Consider the following 26,525-nt stretch of genomic DNA (forward strand, 5'->3'; position numbering starts at 1 on the left):
ATTTGGCCGGGTGTATTCGGTCCGGGGATGGTGGAGTCGGGGGGTGGGGGTTGAGGAAGGGGGCCGGGGGAGGTTGACTCCGAGTATTTTTTTTTCTGAAATAGTGGCTCTACTTTTTCTCTAGTTCGGAAAGTTGTTCAAACCTAGCGTGGAGGTTATTTCTACTAACTTGTACCGGTTGTGAAGTGTCAGCGCTTTCATTCCCTTAAATTAAATAAATTATAAACAAATAAAGACTAAATAAATAAGTTGACAAAATGTCTTCGTGGCAGGGGTGAGGGGTGAGGGGGGGGGGGGTGAGGGGGGAGGGGGTGAGTGGTAAGTTCTCGTCTTACCCCCCCCCTCCCTTCCGCTGGATACACTTTGGTGTGGACCTAATACCATATGTGACATTGTTTACAAATAAAATGTTGTGGTCACGTGATGCCAACTTTCAGCGAACAGCTCTCTTCTGCACTGCGTATATTTCTTGAAATATAAATAGTTTTAAATGGACCGATCCAGTAAGCTCCGCCCAGTGCGCACATGGGCAAATTAACACGTGCTCCTCTCCAATGCCACGCTGCATTTTCCTTCCGCGCGCATCATACGCGCGTGAACGCATGTCGGACTTTAGTGCACGCACGTCGGACATAAATCACGACTGTGATTGGTCAGAACACCATGGGGCGGTGCTTACTGGATCGGTCCATTGTTGACATGTACTGTTCTAATATCGGCCAAATTACATGCAAAAGATGCTCAAATGTTTTGGTTGCCCTGCAGTCACCTGTCGGCATGACGTGCACAGGGCACAAAACGGAAGTGGTGACGAACAATTATTCATCAAACTATACATTTTTTCCCCTTCAAATTCTTGTGTCATCTTGTCAAGTAAATAAAAGTCGTAATACTTTCCAAATCACATAATGAGTAAATATTTCAGTAACAATTAAGGGATTTTGTTAACCTCATCTGCCAATCAAAATTCCATGTTTGTTTGTTTTTCCCCCGCTTGCCCGCCCAATCTCATACGTCATCAAATTCGAACAAAAGGCCTAAATCGCTTGACGACCTTGCAACAGTAGGAAAACAAAAGAGGCTCTCCTAAAAACCCTGAACCTACGTGCAGACCACCAGACAGATTTCGCAACGGGGAGGCGACAGAAATGACCTAACAGATCAAATTAGGCACAGACGAGTGCTTCGCAATAATACTTCCGATTCTGGGTTCACTACGATGACAAATGACAAAAACTCAAGCAGGCCCGAATCACGGCGTCATGCGGTGCACATAACTTTGACGCACGGCGTTTTCTTGTCAGTGGGAAGATGAAGCTTGTCCTTTGATGATGGAATTGACAACTGTCTCGCTATAGTCGGATATTTTTAGGAACAGGTAAGCATGCTGATGAATTTAAATTAAGCAGTATTAGAGCAAGGAGAGTAGATTTAAATTGTAAGGTCCTTCTTGCTGACGATTATGAATTGAGTGCAGGGAAAATATTTAAGTATTTACTGAGAAAACACTTACAAATTTTCAGACCAGTCTCATAGGGTTTGTGCACAGAGTGACAAGTGATAGCCAGATAATGGTAATCTTTCCAAATCTGCTTTAGGTTTAAAAGGTCATTTGTGAATGATTTAAACACCCCTGACTTTTGTTTAATAATCAAAACTAAAGGGGGCCGACACTAGCTACACGATTACCTCGGAGTTGAGTTCCCCGATAATGGTTTAAAAAAATGAGACATTGCGTTGGCACCCAAGACCTTGTGAATATTGATTGATCATAAATCATACAACAGATCGGTAGATGAATAATTGGGTCACGTAGTAAAAATGAAACTCCTTCGTCGATGTTGAACTTTTTCGTCCAATTCTGGGATAAAATCCGACAGCATGTGATTTGAACATTGTTCATTCTGTAAATTTGGGGTCCACTTTTTCTGTCCCTGTTACGTCTGACATTATGATTTTATAATTCTGATGCACTCAGTAATGCAGTCATCCTCCAAGAGTGATAATGAATAGCAAACTACTACCCAACAAATAAAAACATTGAAGTAATTCTTAATGATGCTTCATTTTTGCTTGAGTCCACTCTCATAAAAATAAAAGAAACATTTTTCTGTCTAGAGTTTTGGCAAAGGCCCATTTGAATGTCCGACCAGCAAAACGTCGTCAGCATACACATTCTTTCCACATACATTTCCTAAATTTCAGGCTTGTAAATATAGTCCGGATAGTTGGGAATGAGAGTCCCAAAACGCAATTGAAAACATGCAACACAAGAAAATAGACTTGTACATAATACAACCAGTCCACACACTGTCTCGAAGTCATAAGAAACATCTGGTACCCAGACTCTATTTTTATACATTCCCTCCATACATGCCACCAGACTACTGTAGCCAATATTTTTCAAAAAGTATGACATGTACCAGTCTAGTCTTGGGCTTCAAAGTGAGAAATCACTTGACTCCCAGGTTTTAAAATGTTGAAGAAAAGTATCATTTAAAAATCAAATTGAAACCTCAAACTTGGCTGGTGAAATACTGAGAATCTTATCTTTGCCTCATGATAATTTTGGAGAATTGTGTATGCTAAAGACTAAGAGTGGGTAAAGTTGGCCTGAATTTGTTTTGCATGTTTTTCTGCAATCAAGATCTTGGTTTACACTAGCTTGTTAAAATGCATTTCCCCCGTCGACCCTGCTTAGAATTCCCATAGAATTCGATGCCATTGCAACCTATGGCCTATTTATCAAGTAGGTCTATAGAACGAAAAATACACATTCTGCATACAGAAAGAAAACCTAGCCTATTATTCAATGACGGCTGTATTAATTGCCCACGGGGCTGAGAACACAATTTGCACATATTTTGTGTGGTGTGGGATTACTCTTTGCTATAGAGTAGGTTCCAATTATTTCGTTCAATTCGAAGGTGAATAGGTTGATCCGTAGGCTGTGCCCAGCTGCCATTTTTTTGAATGAAGTGAAAAATGGCATGAGTTGTCCAAGCAATGGGTGTATTATTCATTTCCAACCCCTTTGGATTCTGATCCGAAGGAATAAATAACAAATATTTCTTTTAAACTTTTATGAAAGATGATAAATGTGGTTTTATTTTTAACTATATAGATTTGAACCTCTTTTGAAAATGACGTTTCGTGAGAAATGTGAAGTGTTGCATTCACACGCAGATTCAGTCTCGATAATCGTTACTCATAAAAAAAATCTGTGTATAATGTTCCCAAATAAACCAGGTTCTGTAAACATGAGAACGTGCAGTTCGTGTCACAGTCATAAAAATATATCCTACAGAAATAAACAGGCACACTTGTTTGATTTTGAAAGAAAGGCTTTTATTCTTGTATTTTACTAGCTGCAAATTCCTTTTCCAAATATAACTTGGGAAATTTAACCCAACCTAGTTCTGCACTGTAAACTAATCAATGAAAGGATTCCTTTCCTAATCAATAATGTTCGATAGATCAATAAGATGAACGTTATATTTAGAAGTTCATGGTCGATCATGACTATTGTTAGTTTCAAACAATGACGTATTGTTATTAATTTGCCATGGCCGACTGTATTATATCAACACGATGACGCCATTACTAAAAAAAAAAATATGTTATGATAGTTCGCATCAATTATGACTAAGCTAATTTTTGGAGGTTGTATAATTTTAATTTTTCTTAATTAGGAAATGTAGTTCCAATAAATGTTACGTTACAACAATCCAATTATTTTATTTATTTATTATCGGGCAAACAAGATGTAAACTAAGTTAAAAGCAAACAATGTGCAATCGTGATGTACATCTTGATGGGTAGTATCTGAAATTTACCCGTCGTTTTCGAATTATATACAGAAAGATGGGCAAGATATGATAGTATTTTGATGATAGTGATGTTTGTGGGCGGGTCTGAGTGATATGAGGGGGTCGTGTGTCCATTTATTACAGATAATGAACGCCATTTACAAAAAAATGTTTTTGCTGATTCAAGAAACAGCAATACAATAAATCTTAAGTAGATTTTTCTCGACACGAAGCAATATTTCCATTAAAAGCCCTCCGTTTCAAATGTTCAGTCACCGTCTTGTGGTATGATCCCAGTTTGTCACTCAGGAAAATAATTCCCATTCACGAATATGCAAAATAAACTAAACTCGGTCATTTTGGAGCAGTATTTGAAGAAGAAGAAAGTTTTTTTTTCTTGCGATGGTTTGGTTCTAACCATTGTAAGAAAATGATGGTCATTCCTCTCAAGGGCTGATCCGGGGGGAGGGGGCAAAGGGGGCCATGCCCCCCCCCCAAAAAAAAACGAAACCATTTTTTTTTTTTATGTGACATCGCAATAAAGGCAGGCAATGAGTACACCACCATCTTTTCCTCAAAAAAACATTGGTTAAAGTGGTCAGAAATTGCCTCAGATCGCACCACAGAGCATCTAGAATCCAAAAAAATTTCGGGGCCCTTAAGCGGGCCCCGAACCCCACGCCGTAATTTTTTTGACCCACTTTTTGGGGGGACCAAAACTTTTTTGGGGCCCCCCCCCCAATTGTGTTCTGGATCCGCCCTTGATTCCTCTTCTCTCGAAAATGACAGCATGCTAGGCGCAACGATCTCACAGGATGCTTGATCCTATTATTTTCTTACAACGAATGTCACGTGATGTGAGTTCCACCAATCAAATGACAAGGATCTGTATGTCAGATATATAATTCATAATATTTTTGTAGTTCCGTTTTTTGAATGTTTTCAATTGCTGTCAATCGATTACCTTTTTGACAGACTTTTGTAATAGACTGTCTTGTCTTATTAACTGGAAAAACCCCCAGAAATGTATATGTTATTCTTTGGTCACAAAAAACCAACACAAATTCTGTAGGATGTACTGAGACCTGTCATGGCACTTACCCCAATCGGCTTCTAATTCTCTCACGTGACAGGACACGTGACGTATAGGCATTACCATGGTGAAGCATGGTGCTACTTTGCAATTCGACAACATCTGTCTCTCCGTGAAGAACTCCACGATTCTCCATGGCGTCAGCGGGAAAGCAGAACCCGGCAAAGTGCTGGCCATCATTGGTCCTAGTGGTAAGAATTCATAGACACAAAACGTCTTCGGACACAAAATGTCTTCAAGCACAAAAAACATAATTAAAAGATGCGTGCCCAGTGCTCTTCAAAACATAGATGTTTTTCTTCCAACGAATTTTTCAATTTGTATGTTTTAACGAAAACTTTTTGTTTTTCGACTTTGGGTGTCTGTAACACTCTGAAAAAAAGGCTGTCGTTTGGCGCAAAAATTAACCCGCCCTGCGAGAGCCAATTAATATTGTCGGGCCGCAAAAATTTGAATTTTGTAACTGAAAAATCTAAACGTCGGTGGTTTTTTTTCGTTCAATGTCTCATTCAAATTTTCGATTTTCAGTGTGAAATTCGAAATAGCACCGGGAACGCTTCTTTAAAGAGTCATTTGAGTTAAAAACGAAAACAAAACAAGTTGATTGGCCCATATTTAACTTTGATCATTGCTATCATGAATTGAATACATAACACTTGATGCAAAGATGTAAATGAAAAGAAATACGAATTTTTAAAAACATTTCCGAAGAAGATTTAAAAATGATTATGTAATTGAAGTATGATAGCGAGTTTTGAAAAATTATTTGAAAAATTTGCAAATAGCTGTAATTCGTCCTTTTATCGTACCAACAAATGATGTAGTTTTTGAGTCCTGAAAAGCCCATGTAACTGCAATATCCAAACATCATACTTCCAAATGGGTTATTATGTAAATTTGGGGTCCATTTTTTTCCTGTCCCTGTTACATCTGACGAAATAAAAATTGATTTTATGATTCTGATGCACTCCTTAATGCAGTCGCTCTACAAGAGTGATTGTGAATTGCAAACTACCTACACAAAAAATTAAAAAACCACATATTATTTGAAGTAATTCTCCAAGGATGCCTGAAAAGCAAATTGCCAAAGTACCAAGGTAACAGGGACACGGAGTTTGTCACACTTTGGACCCTGAATGTATAGATTGATCCAAATATGATTATAAAAAAATCATGATTTGCTTGCTCAAGGTTCCGGGAAGACTACCCTCCTTCACGTGATCTCAGGCCGTCTAGCGGAGCTGAGCTTCGGTACAGTCAGCCTGAACGGCACGCCGCTGACTAAGGCTCTACGACGTAGGATCGCTCTAGTCCTTCAAGATGACATCTTCTTCTCAAATTTGACTCTCAGGGAGACGCTCTTGGTACAGAAATGTTTGCTTTTCTTTCAAATAAAACTTCGGCCTCTCAATTCTGAAGTAAGATATTTTCAGATAATATTTTTTTTTCAGGAAGCAAGCAAAACTCACACGCTGACAAAAACGAACTGCATGCTGCAGAATTTGTGACTCACATGGCTATTTTCGGTACTTTGTAACTTCGGATTAAAACACATAATAAACACACGTTTTTTTCTTCTAAATTTTTTGAGAATTCGGTGAACCACTCGCGAGTTTTCGAGTAGTACTCGCGAGTATTCTACTACTCGAGTAATGTCTTCGCGAATACTCGAGTTGAAACCAAAAACCCACTGCTCAACCAGGACTACTCTCAACCGCTGTTCCGAACTGGCCAAAATAATCCTATTTATTTCAATGTTAAAGTATACTTTCCGTGCCAAAACATCTCCAATCTTCACATTTTACTTGTTCTTTACCCTTTCTTACCCACAGTTCACTGCGAGGCTTCGCCTTCCGTCAAGCATTCCTTATAAGGCAAAGGTCCAACGAGTGGATGAAATAGTGGACACGCTCGACCTCAACAAATGCCAAGACACTAGTAAGCTACTCCACACAATTCTTGATCTGGTCCCAGAGTTCCAATCTAGTGTCGTATTTCCTGACTCACTAACTGACTGACTGTCACTCTTGTGACGTAAGACTGGTGGTATGCTGCTGAAGGGAGCTGGGCAGTACTATCGTATAGGATTACCCCGTGTATAAGCCAATGGGTGGGCTAAATCAGGCCCATTGTGTAGAACAGATGCATGAAAAGACTTCCAGTGAATAGCCATTTTTGAATCGATTGAATAGAATCTTATCGAATTGACTCGTGTTTTATCCGATCTAAGTGGTTTATTAAACAGATTATTCCACATATTTTTTAAGGTCTTTTACCGATTATTTGCAACTAACCATGTAGTCATCGGGTTTACGGAGCTTTTTGTTTTCTTGATAGGAATTGGTGACTATCTCCGTCGGGGTATCTCTGGTGGCGAGAAGAAGCGAGCTAACATCGCCTGTGAGCTGCTGACTGACCCTGCTGTGCTGATCCTTGACGTACGTCCAATAAAACCAATTAATTATTAATTTTACACCCGGCTGCTGAACACCTGTAAAGACAAATTTAACATTTAATTTCTTCTTTTATATTGTACAGAAGAATCAAGTCAAGATATTTCAAACTATCACTTTTTCCCCATCTATCAAAAAGGAACCCACATCAGGACTGGACTCCACGACTTCATTGCATTTAATACAAACCCTGAAGACGTACGCAGAAAAGACACACAAAACAGTCGTCATGTCAATCCACCAGCCGTCCAGTCAGATCTTCCACCTGTTTGATCACCTTCTGCTATTGGCCGAGGGACAGGTGTGTTCAGCTATTTAATGAATCGATTGTAATGCTTTAATTTTAAAAACTGAAATTGAACATAAGAAGACTGTGTAGACTTACGCTGAAAAGACAAATAAACAGGCGTCATGTCAATCCACAAGCCGTTTAGTGAGATTTTCCACCTGTTTGATCGGCTGGACAGATTATGTATAGCTATTTCATGTTTCATGCTTTCATTTCATTGGGTTTCAGGTAATTTACATCGGCGAAGCAGATCACGCTTTGAACTATTTCGCGAGTTTGGGGCTCCATTGTGAACCCAACTTCAACCCGGCTGACTTTCTGAGTAAGTTACAATAAATCAACAAAATCACAAGATAACAGAATGTCTTTTCATTCTATCGTGAATTCTTTTCTTCAACTTGAAATCGATCTCTGACCATTTTCAGTCGACAAAGCCAAAGGCAGCGAAGAAGAGATGTCCATTCTCTTTGAGGCTGCTAAAAAGAAGTCATGGGGCGTGGTCAAGCTGACGTCACGTGGATCCCAGACACCTGATTGGAGGAGGCCTCGTCACCTGAACCAATCACTACCCGATCAGAGCGACGCACCGCTAGACGAATACTTCCACATTGACACCAGACACCACCATTCAGTTCCACCGAACCAGCGCATGAGGTAGTTGCTCACATTATCTTTTCCTATACACTCTGAAAAATCCCGGGTAAGATTTGATCCGGAATCTAGGTCACATTTCACCCGATACTTTTCAGGGTCAAAATGACACCTTTCCAGGTCAAAATGACACTTCTCTTGATAATTTTGCCGGGTCGTTTTGATCCGAAAGCCTTGGCCAAAGTGTCATTTTGACAGAGAACAAGTGTTATTTTGACCCTGAAAAAGTTTGAAGTCATATGACCCGGAGTCCGGATTGAATATAATCCGGTACTTTTGAAAATTGTACGTAACTACATTTCAAGGAATTGATATGTTTCTTCAACATTAGCTCCCTTTTCTTGAACACTTTTGCAGACCTGTGCATCAGTCAAGCCCCAATTTCTCCCAGATCACAACACCAACCGGCAGAAATATCTGCTTCTCCCGTTTGCCGCCGATAAGCGGCCCCAGCCCCTTGACACCTCCTGAGAGTCCGAACCAGAGTTCTTCCCCGGAGCGAGAGAGCTCCTCGCCGAATCGCCCACGGACGGTGAGTGGGGGGTCGTCCAGCAGCGACGTGGGCCGGAGGGAGCGGCGGAACACGGTGGTGACGATCTCGGGAGTCTTCGGTGGCTATCACAACGGCGTCATGTCCGAGTTGTCGTTCTCAGACTCCTACAAAACGCCGAGATTCGGCAAGAAGCAACTGAAGACGAGGAAAGTCAGCACGTCTTCCGGGAACGAGGAAAACGACCCCTCGCCAAAATGGCAGACGACATTCCTGGATCAGCTCCACACGCTGACGCAGCGTAACTTCAAACAGTCACGTGACATCCTCCTGTCCAAGTTTCTGATTGTGAAGAATATCTTATTGGCTGTGGTTGTTGGGTTGCTATGGTTTCAGACCAGCCATGACGAGACGAGGATCAACGATATTCGAGGCTATGTAAGTTTCTACTTTTTTTCAGTTTCAAATTTTTTTTAGTATACGACATTATTTTGAAAATAGATTTATATTTTGGTGAAGATAGCTACGAATGCTTTTAAAAAATGACACGGAAAAACTCAACTTGATTCTTTTGAAGCCTCGGTATCGGGCAACTTCTAAAAAGAATAGAGATTGCCGAAACAGGACATATTGCTTAACTTTAAAGTTTGAACCATTCGTCCCCAAAGGTTCAAAAGTTAATGAAGACATTTGAAATGAAGTCGGAAAGAATTGTTGCACTGAACGGCTCAAGTGTCGCTGTGACCTGCGAAAGTCCGAGAACCAGTGCATTTTCCACCGAACTAAAACCGTTGGACGGTCTTAAATGAATGCCTAAACTTGATTTATCATTAATCAGTTTGTCCAATTTTGGTTTTTGTTTTTGGTACAGTTCTTTTTCGGTTTGGTCTACTGGGGCTTCGAGTCGATGTTCCTGATCATGAATGCGTGTAAGTATAACTTAACACGTTTATTAAGTGTTAAGATGAAAAACTACACCCAATACCCTTATTTTTCGTAAAAACAAAATCGTTCAAGTTAATTTTATAAATCTCTGACTTAATATATAATAAATGTCAATCTCAACAAATTTGCAAAATTCGTCGTGATACGTAGGTACTAAATTAGGCACAAATGACAACATCCGTAATGGTTGTTGTTGTTGTTTTTTTTTTTTAAATGAAACTCGTCTTTTACAAGACTGAAAGATGTAATAATTATACCTCTACTATATCCTAAAAGCTGAATTGTGAATGTATTCCACTTGCGCGAACAATATGCTATAAAACCTTTGCCCAAGTGGGACTTCTATTTGCCACCAACGTCTGTGAACGTTCGCAACAAAGGCGAACGGTCTGAGTCGTTCGTTATGGATTTTTTTCAAAATGGCCGGCACACATCCATAAACGTATTAAGGATCCTGTCGGGGCTGAAACGTTCCGTTCTTTACATCTTAAGTTCATACATTTATTACTGGCAACATATCACTACAAGTCACAATGTTACAAGCCGATCCAAACAGAGACACTTGTAGGACTGGCATATACTGGGCGCCGCTATTTTGACAACGGTTCTTCGTTGACAGTATCGCTCCACTTGGGGTTGCACGTTCGCAGGGACTAGCAAAAGAACGCCAACACGTTCGCGTGACTTGAACGGTATTTAATAATTCGTTGTTTTCTTCAAGCAGTTCCCGCCGAACGAACCGTGGTGAACAAAGAGCGTTTGTCCGGAGCTTACCGACTTTCTGCTTACTACCTCGCGAAGATGATAAGCGAGTTACCGCTGACTCTCATCATGCCGACTATCTACTTCATCATCACGTATTGGATGGCGGGCCTCAACGCTCATCCTGTGGCCTTCCTTTCGTCGTGGTGCGCCATGCTGGTCAACGTCTTGGTTGGCGAGGTTGGTATTGAGTCGAACTTTGTCAAAAATATGACCAAACCCAATAAAATAACTTAGAAGTCGTCAGACCAACTTTTACGTTACAAGCCCTAAGAGCCACGCAACAAAGTAACCCCCAATGTGGTGACAGAAACCTCGCAAATTGAAGATAGGACTGGTACCAAGTACTCTGTGAAATTATTCCGCCTGAAATGGTATCGTTTGGAAGAAAAGAAACATTGGTTACGAAATAGGGTGCCGGTAGCAATTTGTTTTACCTTTTTACTTTATGTAGCTTCATCTTTTATGCTTATGAGGTTCCTTATGAAAGGAATCAAACTGTGCCTCAATGATGTGGTATTCATTGTAATGGATGGATCCACTAAGCCCCGCCCCGCCCCGCGATGTTTTGACCAATCGCTAGCCGTGATTATATTGTCCGATGCGCGCACTTATGACGCGCCCGTGCGCATTGGCGGAGGAGATGGGCACTTGCCCATGTGCATGGGCGGGGCTTATTACTCGGTCTATTGAATAATGAGGATTTACCTTAAGGGGTAAAAACATGAATAGCCTAAGTCTGTGACTACATGTATTTTGTCTTTCACTATTATTGTAGTCCATTGGGTTGTCCATCAGTGCTTATGCGCCGTCCATCCAAGAAGCAGTGATCATTGTATCATTGTACATGCTGACTACCCTCATACTGGGCGGATTCTACATTGAGCAACTACCAGTGTGGCTGGAATGGACTAGCTACCTTTCGTACACGTTCTACTTCTTCACACTTCAGATGCAGTTTGAGTTCGGACTATACGGAGAACCAGTCAAGTAAGGATACAACTTCACATTTATCGTGGAGTCCCCTGGCCCCTATACGTACTGGGCACACGGACGTTTTCCCCAACTTTTCTCACGCAGTGTTGCCAAATATCTTTCTTAACAAGCTTCACATTCATTGAGTTAAACACTGGCACTATTACCTTAGTAATGCTTGCTGTTGAACACTTGTGAAAAATAAAGTTCGTGCCACGAAATTTAGTCCGGGAAAAAACGATTGCGTCCGGAAATTGGGCACAAAATCGGCCGAGTGTTCCCTATTAACGTGGCGCACTCGAACAAAACCCGGAAATTCACATGTGAACATTAAAAAATTTCTTTTTAAAGTTGACAAATTCTGATAAACCAAATATTACACATTTCAAATACGTATTTATCAGAAAACTATTTTCTTTTTCTCTTTGACTTTGAGCATATTTTAAAAGGGTTCATTGCGCACTTCAATACCAAATCTGAAAATCGCGCCAAAACTGAAATGTATCCCTTAACTGTGTATAACGGGTACTGGTTAACTCTAGGTTTTATTTGAGGCGATGTTTTACCGTTATAATTAAGCCTCTTAAAGTGCCACACCTCCATGACCTCGGAGTTAAAGCAAACAACAATTTCACTGTATACTTACCGCAATTGGCTCGTCAAACCATGTAGAGGTAAAAAGGTTTTTAGCGCACGGTGCTCCAACGTCGACTGTTTCACTTTATGATTTTCATTCTTGACTATTTCGTGTACACATGTATACAGATGCAGAGAGGTGAACAGTATCTTCGAAGCGTGCCATCAGAGTCCCAACGTGACACACGTGGACAGCGTCGAGGTACTAGACCAGGTCAGACTGTTACCGTTGTCGATACAGGCGATTTGTGGAATAGTCGTCGGGTTCCTGGTGTTTTTCCGCCTTCTTGGATATGTAATTCTGCGTTTCATTCGTACGCCTGTTTAAAATCATTTTCAGGACACTTTTTTGAGACAAAACCAATAATGTGCTCATTAATAAGACGTTTTGTCCACGCCCCAAAGCCCTGCTTGTTATCCCGAACGGGGTTGAACGCCCTCTTGCGGCCATTTGGAGTAACACAAAATTTTAAAGGTGACCAGTTGTCATTTCTTGTCCATTCATTTAAAGGACATTGTATTCAAGTTCTCCGACTAGTACTATAGTACATCCGACAAAAGAACTTTTTGAACAAGTAAACTGTCTACTTGGCGGTTGAAAATATCTTTGACAAAGGGATTAAAAATTGTGATAATTAAGTTCAACAGAAGACTTTGCAAAACAGTTTGAGACCTTTATGTGGCTGGCCCACAAGATATCAAGTGTGAACAATTTAAAATAAGCAAGCAAATTTAATATTAAAATGTATTCAGGAATATAATATTCAACTTGTAAATTGGAGATATGTGCCAATTTTGTTCAAATTTTCAAATCTTTGCAAGTAAATTGCAACCATTGTCAAGCTCTACATAAAAGGAGAAAATAATGATTGTATTAAAGTGAAAATTCTTATTCTCTTAACTGTTTTGTTTCTGTTGTGGCTAAAAATTAATGTTTTGAAAAACAAAGAAACAAAAATGGTCAAGCGAGTAATGCAAGTAAAAGAAGAGACGACAATTTGTTTTTCATGTTAATTCAAAGCAAGTTGATTTTGCATTTATTTTTGTAATGTTTGGGTACGATACCCTATATCATACTGATTAATACTTCAAGTAATTATTAACTTAAAATGTGGATGAAGTAAATAATTAAAGACATCTAAAGCTAGATGTTTAATTCTAAAATGCTTTTGTGTATTTTCAATAAGTTCCTTTTTTGTTCCTATACTAGATTTATATAATTTGTTAAGGGCGCTACGTACATCAACAAAGTAGACCGTAGGCCTATGTGGATTGGTTGGTAACCCCATTGGTTCTGCCATTGTAACTACATGTACGCCTAAAACTGGTACCCTCCTAAACTGTTATGATGGACTCAACGTAAAATCTAGATATACAACAAAAAAAGGATTTTTGTTTTAGCAAATGTGAAATCCTGAACATGTTAAAACCTTATTGGTCGCGATAATCCTTAGCGAGGCTAAATACATGTACACACAAGGCAATACAGATGTTAACCTCGTACAAGAAAAGACAAACTTTTTTATAGTAATTCTGCTTACACATTTTTTTTTTATCAATTTTTCTATCTAAACAAACTACATTGAGTGAGTATTTTAAGTGCTTGACAAATGCATGTGAACTTCACTCCAAAAAACTAAGACAATTTGCCAGTAAGCATGCTTGGAAGGCACACGGCTCTTTCCAAGCACGCCAAATGCCAATAAACATCTTCTGGATTAAAGTCGATGATTTTTCAGCACTACTACTTAACTCTTGTTTATTTCTACACGTCTCCCCAAAAAAATGCCTTTCAGTTTAATAACCAAATAAAAAAAAACCTATACATCATTATTTTTTACATTATTATTATTATTTTTTTTACATACTAGAGAAAAATGTCGGACTGGTTACGGGAAATACATTTTGAAATTTGTTCAACTACTACAGAGACCAAGGCACAGTTTGTTAAGATCAAAGCTGACGACTGCGTGAGCAAACTGGGCCTGGCTTAACCATCTTAAACTGTACACACAACTTCACCGAATGACAAAACTGGAAACGGAAGTCAATTTTATTTTAATACAGAAAGGCAAACCCTTGTTTCGTCAAGGTGTGGCATGGAAATAACTGAATTCAACTACGACTATCGCACAATGGCCGGACAGCGGCAGACATGTTTTAGTGAAGTGTTTCGTGTGCAATCAATGATAAACATTATTAGTTGAGCGTGAATGTAGCACGGAATATTATCTTCAAGCAAACTTGAATCCTCGTTCCTGATTGGTCGATCCATGGCAACAAGCCATGCTACATATAACCATGTAGCACAGCCACAGTCCATATCGCACTCCGCTTACTTCGCTTTTCGAAGATGCGCGCGCCATTCCGTACAACATGAACGTGCAATAGGAAAACAACACAACAGCTGAAAAGATCGTGTACAGCGTGCGTGTTTACATTCTTACAATGCGTCAAATTTGCTTAAAGATATATTTGTTATCGCTCTCGCGCTCGTGGAACCAAAAATGTAGTGCATCTGTGTCCCACATGTGGCACGAGACACAGACGCACTACATTATTCCGTTTTCCACTGGCGGGATAACTTATAATACCAAACTATTGTTGCCATGGATCGACCAATCATGATCGAGGATTCAAGTTTGGTTGAAGATAAAAATTTTACCTTTGATGTTTCATGAACGCCGGCACGTATTTTAAGACTTTTGGGGTGTTTTTTGCACTTGGGGATAATCACATCCTCCGACTTACACACAGTAGCCAACAAGCCAGTTTAATTTGTACTGAAATTCATGATGAAACTGTATACCTTAAAACAAAACCTTTCCTAACAAAAACATGCTGAAGTTCGCTTGCATCGACATTTGAAATATTTTGTAAGGGGCCAACATACAGACAACATGTCCCAAGACGACAACACTCGGCGCAACACGGAACATACAAAAATACAGCTCTTGGCCAAATAAACGAGGGATTTACGATGGGGAAAAAAAATTGACAAAATCTGGAATTTTTTTACACACTGTCACATGGATATTACAAAATTCACTTTAATTTCTCTTGTAAGATTACATTTCGGGAAAAAAAGGAAAGATTCTGGACCATTCCTCATCTTTGTGGTTACGGAAACAGAAGCAATGATCAACAAAAGCTCTGGAAATAATGAGCATTTTATGCAAAAATTCCAGAAGCAATCCTGTGACTTCCCAGTCTTCGAATATTAAACAGGTATCTTTTTTTTTTCAATAAAATCTTTTTTTAACACGCCCTTACAAACATACAGGCCACTTTTACTTTACGCACATGGAAATAATGCAACGTAGCTGTCAGTGTGCCTAGTGAAACATGATGTTCCCTGCTGTTTCCGATAACGTTTATCCGCTCTGAACATGCCCAGTAGAGGGTGCTATTTAGCTGCTCCGTTAATCACCCGATGGCGAATATCAAGATTTACAACATCTTTTAAGAGATTGGAATGTGGCCAAGTGGATGGGTTTGTGACTCATGATCAGAGGGTCAGGGGTTCGAATCCGGCTGCTGTCCATATGTTATGTCCATGGGCAAGCCACTTTACCGCACTTGACTTTCTCCACCCAGGAGTATGAATGGGAACTGGCAATAGCTGGGGAGTAACCTGCGATGGACAGGCATCCTGTCCAGAGTGAATAGAAATATTCTCAGTTGTTTCATACGAAGGAAACCAGAGATAAACGCTGTCCTGATGAGACATATTGGATCGTGAGAGACTTTACTTGCTAATAAAGAGATTGCAAGTGAAAAGTTTTTCGAAAGTGATTGATATTCCCCATTTTGTTGCCGCTTTGGGTGACCATTTCCATTCCACTGGTACGTACAGAGCGGACACAAGATGACTGATCATCGCTTGTGTTTTAACTTCCCTGTCATTTCTTACTAACGCTTTCTGTCTGGGTACAAAACCAATAACAGACCGGATGACGGTGGCCTAGAGAAGAGAGCACTTCTTTTTCTTGGGTGGTTCTGGGGGCTCTAAAGCCGCCAGGATAGCCTCGTCGAACACATTCTTGAGTCCTTTCTGTGAAATAAAAAAGCCAATACCAAAATATTACACTATGGATGAAAAACGATAAAATAATGAGATGTTGTGATGCTGCCATAGCTATTGACCCTGTGCAGAAGTACCCCCTCAATTGGTTACAAGGAGAGAGTTGCCAAAAAAAATCAATTTTATCTTAATTTGTTCAGTGAAGGCACTGCGTCAATCCTAACTGCTGTTATTATCCTCGTCCAAGATGTTGAGATTATTTAAAAAGTTCCGCAGCTCTGCCAAGTTTTGTGAAATCGATTGTAAGTTTATTGCACAGCTGCACAATCAATTTGTTGCATAAGCCCTAGGCATGATGAAGGTTACGCACTGTTTCATGAAATTGGCTGCTGGTTGATTTTGGAGGATAGAGGATGGTAGGGTTAGAAAGATTTCATTTTTGCTGTTTGTGGATTAGACTGGTTATCTATCTCACTGACTGACGCTTGAGAATTAGACTGGTTACCTATCTCACTGACTGACTCACTTGTGAATTAGACTGGCTACCTATCTCACCGACTGACGCTTGTGAATTAGACTGGTTACCTATCTCACTGACTGACTACCACTTGTAACTTAGACTGGTTACCTATCTCACTGACTGACTACCACTTGTAACTTAGACTGGTTACCTATCTCACTGACTGAAGCTTGAGAAGTAGACTGGTTACCTATCTCACTGACTTACTGTCACTTGTGAATTAGACTGGTGTGGGAGCAGATTGACAAGGCTGCCCATTTATATAAGTCTTGTAGCATGTTCACCAGATGCGCATTAGTCTGGTGCAACTTATTTCATGTACTTGCACGATACACGTGTAAGCGATTTGGTGCGCTCTGGGACCAGCCCTTCTAATCTTGCCCCGCTTTGTTTCTGTATCTTACCTGTGTGAGGGCGGAGCATTCCACAAACTTGACGGCCTTGAGTTCTCGGGCCAGCTTCTCGCCTTGCTCCACGGTGATCGGCTTCTGTTTGTTCTTGCTCAGCTTCTCGATGGTCGACGAGTCATCGCGTAGATCAATCTGCGTACCGACTAGCAGGTAGGGGGTCTTGGGACAATGATGCGTGATTTCAGGTGACCACTGTGAACAGAAAAGACAGGGTCAATTAAATATCAAGATATTTTGTAAAAACCTATAAATTGTATGCAAGAAATCCTAAACAAATCCAGGAGAGCCGCTTTTAGTTGCTGATTGATAATCTCTTTTTAATAGAAAATAGTGCAAATATACCATATACAGTGGAACACCGCTATACCGAACATTCGGCTGCTTGGCTCCCGAGTTTTTGGTACAAAACGTACTGAACATTGTTGTTGAAAAATGTCATCAGAAGAGCGACAAGTGGCTATTATTTCCCCAAGGAATAGAAGGGGAAAGCCCCCCATTGCTGTAGGTAGTAAGCTCAAAACTGTGTAATGACATTATTCAATAGTCGGCACATGCTCAAAGTCATCTTTCAGTAACTATAAGTACCAGGACGTGCAGGGTAAAGTTCTGAAGGGCGCTACTTATTGAAAAGTGAGTACCAGAGCACCGGCGGCTAATTAAATTGTTTTACCGAACGATCGATATTACGAACAATTTCTGTGGATCCTGCGATGTTTGTTATAGCGGCGTTTCACTGTATAGAAATGGGAAGACTCTCTCATTTTTTATGCATTACTATGAATATTCAAAAAGTCAGTAGTGACTAGAAAAAAAATAAAATATGTAAGAACTGAAATCAATATAGATTCACTTTGGACTTTCTACCACTATCGCATAAATATTCATAAGATAAAGGTATTGTATAGCATTTGCAAACATTCACAAATGAAACTGCCACAATGTTATGAACTAACCTATTCGATTGAAGTTAAATTATATAAATATTGTGGGCAACTTTTGGGGCAAATTTTGTCAATTTCGGTGACGGACAGATATGCAAAATAAACACGCATGCGACCAAAAATGCTGCACGCACAATGATCGAAACGAAATCGTTGCTCCGAAAAATCGTCGTCAAGAGTGCATTTTATGATCAAGGCATGGTATTCAGTCAGTCAATTATTTTTGGTCAATTTTCCAGGGACGGACAGACAGACAGACAGACTGACTGATCAACCACCAAGTGACATGTAGAAGTTCCTGCCAGAGCTCAAAAGAATGAAAATGGTATACAACACCTTTAAATCATTACGCTGTGTCTTTACAATGAATGTAATTTGTTCACAGGGTTATGGTACAAGCTGCCTCTAATTTTAGATGTATGCGTGAGATGAACGCAGACTAACCTTCTCTTTGACATTTTCAAATGAGGATGGTGAAACGACAGAAAAACAAACAAGGAAGACGTCTGTCTGTGGGTAGCTGAGGGGTCTCAGTCGATCGTAGTCTTCTTGACCTGATTCATAAAAAAAACAAAGAAATGCTATTTATAATACTGATATTTTGAGGATAAATTCATTCTTTTAGCGCATTCAAAAATCAATTGAAAAGACATTCACCTAATTATTTTTTGGGGGAGCTGATTGAAAAACAAGTGCGAGTGCACAATAAGCTCTGGCTGTGTTGCAAAAAGTCTTGCATGAAATCGATCAAAATGATCCCTGCCAGAGCTGAAAAATGCCACGCCAAAAAAAACCGATGCCGATGGCAAATATGGAACACCGTACTTTTGGTCAATTTTCGGGACAGACCGACCGACCGATCACCAAGCGACATGTTCCTGCAAGAGCTTTAAAAACCAGTAAATGTATGAAACAGGTTCACACAGGAACCTTAAAATTAAATTTCATGACTTTTCAAGGACAAAATGACGGCTTTCCATGGCCAATTCCTATGCTGTTTTGGCATCTTAGGAGCTGATTTACAATACACTGGCCAGTCATTACACTGAGGCAAGGGACACCACTCCCTTTCAGCCTTCCAGTTTGACACATGACCACTGAGCACCACGAAAGCATCACAATGGTGCACTGAACATGCACCAAGTATAAAGCATACAAGCATAAAGAGGAAGTATAGCAAACTGAAAGACTGCCATAGCAAAATATAATGCATCATCACGTATGGGTTGTACAGGATGACTCCATGACATTTCTGTGCCTTTTTCCCTTGAATATCAATTTTCCATGACTCCTTGTAAACTAACAAAATTCCTTGACTTTTCCATAGCTTTCCATGATAGCTTGAGATTCCAGTATTTTCCGGGAGTTTTCCATTTCTGTGGAACCCTGATGTTAAATTCTCGATAAATGTCATCCCTTTTTTTCCCCAGACAAACTTTATATCAAGACGTCTTATAGATGTGTAACACCGCTCTGGAAGACCAACTATTCATTGAGTGACGGAGTGAATTTGTTATCAATTCATGAGATGTCTCAGATGCTTGTTATAAATAGTGTACACTAAATGATGCGAACAATTTGTACAGTAGAGTCATGCGATGAACTTGAGTTAAATTCACAAAGTCCAAAAATACACAAACATTAAATTCACAAATTGATATCAATGATATTTTGCATTAACCCTAACCCACCTCACTCCTCCAAAATCCTCCTGGCGGTTTTGGAGGATTTCAGAGGATTGAGGATGAATGGTGATTGAATCAAATGAGGATTCTGGAGGATTGAGGATGAATGGTGATTGAAGCACATGAGGATTTTGGAGGATTGAGGATGAATGGTGATTGAAGCACAAGAGGATTTTGGAGGATTGAGGATGAATGCATTTTGAGGCAGGACTGTCTGATGATTTTAAAGGATTTGGCGTTGGTTATCCTTCATTTAAACACGAGTGCAAAGTTTTGGGATGAGGAGGATTTTGGAGGATTGAGGATGAATGCATTTTGAGGCAGGACTGTCTGACAATTTTGAAAAATTTAGGCGGAGTTGCAAAATTTTGGAAAATTTTGGAGGATTTTGGAGGATTGAGGATGGTTGTAAGCAACAAGGGCCTAGGGGGTTAGGGTTAAACCCTAACCCCTTGAGCACTCTAACTGGAAAGTATTCTGAATGCGCCAAAATCCACCTATTGTGTCATGCACAAAAATGTTGGTGTTGGTGACTGCTCAGTCTGGAGGTAACAAAATCCTGCATTCACCGCTAGGCTTACAATCCTGAATCCATCAAAATCCTCTTTTCAACATGGAGATATTCTGAATCTACAGAAGTACTCCAAAACAGGGGTATGGATTTTGATGGATTCAGGGTGGTTAGCGTTAAACATGTTAACAAAAACTACTCTGTGGCTCAGTAGCTTCTATAATTAAGTGCCTACTATAAATTTTTAGAAAACACAAAAACAGACCTGGGGGGGAGGGGTAACTGGATTCTGTTGCAAACGCAGAGCAAAAGTTTATAAAACCACCTTCGGTGATTGTTTTCTTTTGATCAAAACGGTTTCTCTCGGATTAATTTTACAGGGTATTTCCCGCATATACACATACGTTTAAAGAATAACAGTACTAAAAACACTGCTACCATCACTATCTACCGAGTATTATACACCCTGCAGTTTGATGAGTTTAGGTTTGGTTGGATTTATAGACACAGGATGTTAGATTATAATCAGAGAATCCTACAGGAAACGCAAAAACTGATACAATGCAAGCAGCCAAGCAAGGCTTGCTCAGTGCAGACAGTATTATTGTTCAGTAATTTGCAGCTGACAGTGGGACTTTTCTCTGAGTTAAAATGAAATGATTTACTCGGAAAGATTTACTGCGAATTCAATCAGTTTTGGTTTCCGTCTGATTGCATGCTTTGACTGATTTACATTGTGGTCGAACGGTTCACCACAGAATATATATTTACTTTTGTTCTCTCCCTTCCGCAAAATCAAACTAAACAAAAGCGCTTTGCATCCGGAGAGCAGAGTGCGCTATGTAATTGATACTTCCTGCTTTCTGTTGGAACCAAATCCAGAGGAAGTCGTATCTGCTTATGGCCTCGTTTCATATGTTTAAAGGTAGCGTCCATCATTTGTAATTTAAACATTATGTTCATTTGAAGCAACAAAAGTGTTCAAACTCTAAAGGGTGCTGAACAACTAAGCTGACAAAATTTCAATTCAGTGAATGCTGTATATTCCGAGAAAACAATATTCTAGGGTCTTGATTTCAAATCAAAACTTGCTGAGCCATGTTTTGAATTGGGCCTGAATTCAGCGTCCGAGACACGTTCTCTCCGAGCAGATTGCAGCTAGGCGATGTTGTGCAGTGAATCGACAAATTATAGCAACCATGCGCACGTGTGGGTCGTGTTACCGCTTGCGCACTTCGCCGAATTAAAAAAAAAACTTCTAATGGAAATTTCCAACAATGCGTCTTTGGACTCATCGTTGGAAAGGCCTTCTTTCATTGATTTCTTCAAAATGACAGCTTGCCAGAAAGAATAATTTCACAGGGACAATAGCATGCACAATGCTTTCCGCCATTAAAGGGGGCCTCTGTCAGCGAACATTGATAGTGTGCTCAGGATTGTCTATACTTTGTGGTGTGGTTTAAAAATATATAATTGTCGCTTCTTTTTGGACTTCTTTTTGGAAGTTTTAACTTTAAATTAGACAAAGTACATTTGTCAGCAGGTGTAGAAGGCATTGGCTATGGTAAAGATGAATCACCGTAGGATCACCCAAAGGCAGGGCGGTTCCTAGATTTTCCAGCTTAAAAGATGTCCAAGCGCTGAAGGGGCTCAAACCCGTTAACTTTAATGCAACAAAGTATTACCACACAGTAGGAATTTTGCTGGATTTCGAAGAGAGTACAAGCGTGGACAAGCCTAGACTCAGAGTGGCTATTCGCTAAAAGTCTTTTCATGTATCTAAACAATGGTACACTTTAGCCCATTCATTGGCCTAATGCTTTGATCAACGGAAGTTCAGTATAAAGACATGTTTATTTTAAACATACCTGCTGTGTCAAATAATCCCAGTGTGTAGGGTTCTCCGCCGATCATAACTGTCACAGCATAGTTGTCAAACACCTAATGTAGAAATAACAAAAACAAATACATTTATTTAATCTCCAAACTTTTGAAGTAAAATGTTATCGTTATTATCTCGGATACGTGGATACAAACACATTAACCCTAACTCCCTAGCATGATTTACTAGGAACCACACCCATCATGGCAAATTCCAACACCATATGTGAAACTGCTCACACATATTTCTGACTTTGATTCTAGAGGTGTGTCAACGCAATGAAAAAGACTGTCAGTTTAGGGGTATTAAACCCATCCTGACAGATTCCAACAAAACATGCCGTTGCGGTTAGATGGATTGAGTTCTGTTAGGGTTAAAAACAAACACTTATGTAAATCTGTATTTGTTTTAAAAAAGAATGTCCGACAAGTCATCTTGGACATGACACACGTCTACATTCCTGTGTATATATATAGGTTCAATCCAATGTAGAAAATCATGAAGCTTGTGTCCTACAGCAAGCCACTTTACTTCAATTTCTGATCCACATCAATGATTCAAACACAAACAGTGCGTAAGTGAGCTACATGTATGTTAAGTTGGTTGCGTTAACCGCTGCTATATCAGATTCAAACCAGCCAGCTGACCCCGGCAAGCTTGATGGTCGAGTGGTAAGATGTCTGCACTAGTAAGCAGGAGGTCGTGGGTTCAAGTCCCACCTTAGTACACTTGTGAATTATTTCTCGCAAACCCTCAGACAACACTGAGTATACAGTGTTTATGAAATTGGGTCAGTGAACGGTACTCAAGTTCACCAAAACAGTTAATCAGAAAGATTGACATGAATATTCATGTACAGAAACTGTACATGTAGGAGTGGACACACTGTAGTACCATTATGCATTACGGAGCCTGTATGACAATTGTGGTGGAGTGACGCACTTGACATCAAGGTTGTCACTGTGAACACAAAGCACTGTGGTCATGTGTGACGGGGGAATGAACTGATCGTCAGCCATGCATATCCTCTCAAAGGAAATGCTTGGGTGAAGTTACCATACCCTGAATTGTAATATCAATAATTGAACCAAAGGCTTATTCCTGGTAATTTTCAAATACAAAGGATGTATTGTAATCTATATAACCAGCTGAAGACATTTCCCTTTTGTTTAGCACAAAAATACTGTGTTGAAAATGGATTTACATTTTTTTAATGTACAGTACCATTTGCCAACAGTGAAATTTTCTTAAATTTACATACCCGCGCTCTTAAAAAATTTGAGGGTTTTTTTTTGGGGGGGGGGGGGGGGTACCTGCAATTTTCATTCACAAAATGAAAATTTGATTTGCTCACAAATGAACCCACCATGTAGAGCTGAATTACTGTCAAGCCGCATATGATGCAAGTTTTGTAAAGAAAGAATTCAATAATCAACTGTCAGTGGAATGTTTTCGTTTGATGTCACGTTCAAAATGTGAACAATATTTAAATTGTTAGAAAAATAGCTATTGAAAAATAATTATTATTTTTTGGGATTAAAGTCCAACTAGCGAAGATGAATGCAAAATATCATATTTCAAAGGTTGACTAAAATCATAGTAATGTACAAAACCATCATTGAAGTTATAAGTTTTTAAAGTCTTACCGTTGGTACATATTCAGATGGGAATTTATTTGTTGTGTAGGAGATCAGCAAGCATGTTTTGCCCACGGCTCCGTCGCCGACCACGACACATTTAATCGTCTGCATGGTGTTTAGGTTCTGCTGATTCTACACCATAGATTCACTCAACCTAGGAAAAAATGAAGAAAATTAATTAATCAGTTGAAGCCACAACAAACGTATCTGCTAAAAATATATCTACTGCCACTGTTATGGCCAAAGGCTGTCACTAACACGTTCAAGTATCCCCCTCACTCTGTTACTAGAATTTGGATTGGGGGGGGGGGAGGGGGGGGGGTGCCCGGGTGTCATACTAACGACCATCAACTGTCGCCAACTGCCACAATAACCGTCAACTTTCTGCCAACTCCTTCAAAACGCACTCTAAAATGACGAAGAGGTACAGCACTGTACTATGAGCCAAAAGAGAATTTTGACTGGTTTGACTTTTGTTTTTGTTTATTTTTAACCTTCCCAAAACCTCTTTGCAAAATGGAGGATTTTGCAGGATTGACGCTACATGGCAAACATTTTGGAGGATGCACTGTGTCAAGGCCTTGTGCACATGGAGGATGTGCACATGTGTGGTTATGGGCCCCATTCCTAGTACAAGGGAATGAAAATCCACTTTTAGGTTTTGGAGTCTCCCAATTAGTTAGTGATGTTTAAAACAAAACCAACACGAATGTTGTTAATAGAGGGCAAGGGGTTTGATAGTTTGGGGAATTTTGTTAGTAAAACAATGAGGAAGATGAGAACACACATCACGAATATAAATGAATAAAAACTGCATTGAACTATATGGTATCAACTGAAAAAAGGCATAAAATGTACTGTTCAAAATTACACCAAATAGGGGCATTTTTATAATATTAAAAGAAGACTTCTGATATAGTTATAAAAAATAAGTTACAGCTGCAGAAATTATTTTGGAGTGGTTGAAGTGATCCAACATGTCCTAAGGTATATAACAAACACTTATATTTATAATCAGTGAAAGTGATTGATTGATTTTTAGACATGTCAGAATATTTATATTTTTTTAAAAAGATTCCCATATATCTGCCCAACACTTGACATCCTGTGCACAAACCCAATGAGAGTTGAGACTGGTCTGAAAATTTCTAAGTGTTTTCTCAGTAAATACTAGGCCTACTTCTCTAGTTTCCCTGTTAACTTTGACTTTTTAGGACATATTTAACATATTAAATATCACTTTCTGATGGCCGATAGGTTACTGAAAGGAAAACAATAGTGATTGTCAGATATGGGAATCGTTCCAATTTTTTTAAAATTGTCTCAGTGCCTTTAATTTTCATGTCATTTGTACACCAACATCACATGTTGCACCCATATTAAGAATCCAACACATGTCACACACTTTATTTAAAATAACATTAAAAATAAAAGAGTACATTTACAAACATGATGAAAGTTGTCAATAATTATACATCATTTAATCCAGACACCAATCATTTGGTTGTGTACAAAGTCTATGGATCCTGCCTGGAGTGCATTTTCTAACATGTCAAAGTATTTTTTGTAACAACTTGAACTTTGTCATGTTTGTCATGTTTGTGAACAAGATTGGAAATGTCTCTCAAAAAACAGATTCATGTCTTTTCAAAATTTGTGCAATGACTGACCTTCATTGAGATAATATATGATAAAAAAAGTGGCGTCAGGATGCAAAGTTCTTCCTAAATGAGACAATTATTGCTAGCTTTCGAGAAAATGTCACCCCGGAAATGCAATGAATCTATAGTGTCGGAAATAGACGGTCTAACATATATAAATCAGCTTATTTAATACACTCGCCGCGTAAAATAACGATCCCATCACTTACCTTACGAACAACAAAATGGCACAATTCAGAAAACAATCCTCCTTAAATATCACTATAAATAACCATCCACCTTCCCTAAGTATAGACCATTCAGGAGATATAATACTTCATTAGAATTTGACAGTTTTAGCACTCCTTTCAAGTTTTTCGACGTCTATTTTGGGCGTTGGTGAACTTACCACTTTTGCCGGGTTTCCGCCTACTTGAGTCAGGGTTTCAGTTTAGCGATGTGCGCATACTGTTTACGCATAATATTATAATTTTTGGATGATGTCATTTATTTTTCCCAAATTTGATAGAGGGCGTCGATCCAACTTCTATTTTTAGATCAAAGCGGGTATAAAAAGAGGATGAAATTTTGGTTGCAGACCAATAACTCAAAGTGCTATTCCTCCATGCATAGACTTTAGTGATAAATTCCCACACTTCCAAAAAATCTGGAAAAATACTCACAACTCTCGATTTGTTTGAGACACATCAAATCAAAGCTTATTTCATCATCTTTCAAGTTCTTATTTTCTGTTTATTTATTTATGTTTTTAATTAAAATTTAGGAATTTTAGGGCCCAAATGTATCTAAAATCCTAATTTCATAGAAATACGAGCTCGCAGTCCTGTGCATACACAGATTCCACCCAATTTGTTTTGTTCACAAAACCTTCAAGTTCTATAGCCGACGAAATGTTCTAATAAATAGCATAGAATTCTGCGCCCTTAAAGTTGATCCCCGTGCTTTTTTTCAGTTTCACCCCGAAAAATTGATTTCATTTTTGATTTTTTTTGTGTACAAGCAATCCACAAGTTATTCACAAAAAATCCGTCAAAAATATTTGTGGTATAGACTTACTTTACAAATTTCAAGTATAATTACGGCCAAGAATAATTCACGTGTTTATTGTGTTTGTGCGCAAAATTAAAAGACACACACAATAAAAGTAT

At 39.2% G+C, this 26,525-nt stretch overlaps 2 protein-coding genes across 3 annotated transcripts; one reads left to right on the plus strand and one right to left on the minus strand.

Annotated features, from left to right (window-relative positions):
* Positions 1-1,069: 1,069 nt before the first annotated feature.
* Positions 1,070-13,267, plus strand: LOC119732633 (ABC transporter G family member 14-like). Its single transcript, XM_038206254.1, has 13 exons — positions 1,070-1,378; positions 4,943-5,093; positions 6,094-6,266; positions 6,735-6,840; positions 7,240-7,340; positions 7,495-7,656; positions 7,873-7,966; positions 8,070-8,298; positions 8,653-9,223; positions 9,657-9,714; positions 10,455-10,672; positions 11,271-11,482; positions 12,233-13,267. Exons 2-13 carry the CDS (start codon positions 4,967-4,969, stop codon positions 12,429-12,431), a joined length of 2,250 nt encoding a protein of 749 aa, XP_038062182.1. The 5' UTR covers positions 1,070-1,378; positions 4,943-4,966; the 3' UTR covers positions 12,432-13,267.
* Positions 13,268-14,848: 1,581 nt separating this feature from the next.
* LOC119732634 (cdc42 homolog) lies at positions 14,849-25,832 on the minus strand. Of its 2 annotated transcripts, none has more exons than XM_038206256.1 (6): positions 25,766-25,832; positions 23,723-23,870; positions 22,063-22,135; positions 18,443-18,552; positions 17,052-17,249; positions 14,849-16,157 (listed from the first exon to the last, which is right to left on the minus strand). In XM_038206256.1, exons 2-6 carry the CDS (start codon positions 23,825-23,827, stop codon positions 16,068-16,070), a joined length of 576 nt encoding a protein of 191 aa, XP_038062184.1. In that variant the 5' UTR covers positions 23,828-23,870; positions 25,766-25,832; the 3' UTR covers positions 14,849-16,067. The 2 variants fall into 2 exon arrangements, with proteins under 2 accessions (XP_038062184.1, XP_038062183.1); XM_038206255.1 differs by having other exon boundaries at positions 25,587-25,778.
* Between the last annotated feature and the right edge of the window lie 693 nt (positions 25,833-26,525).

The sequence above is a fragment of the Patiria miniata genome, unplaced genomic scaffold (assembly GCF_015706575.1).
Source record: "Patiria miniata isolate m_02_andy unplaced genomic scaffold, ASM1570657v1 HiC_scaffold_24, whole genome shotgun sequence".
Taxonomy (NCBI): Eukaryota; Metazoa; Echinodermata; class Asteroidea; order Valvatida; family Asterinidae; genus Patiria; species Patiria miniata.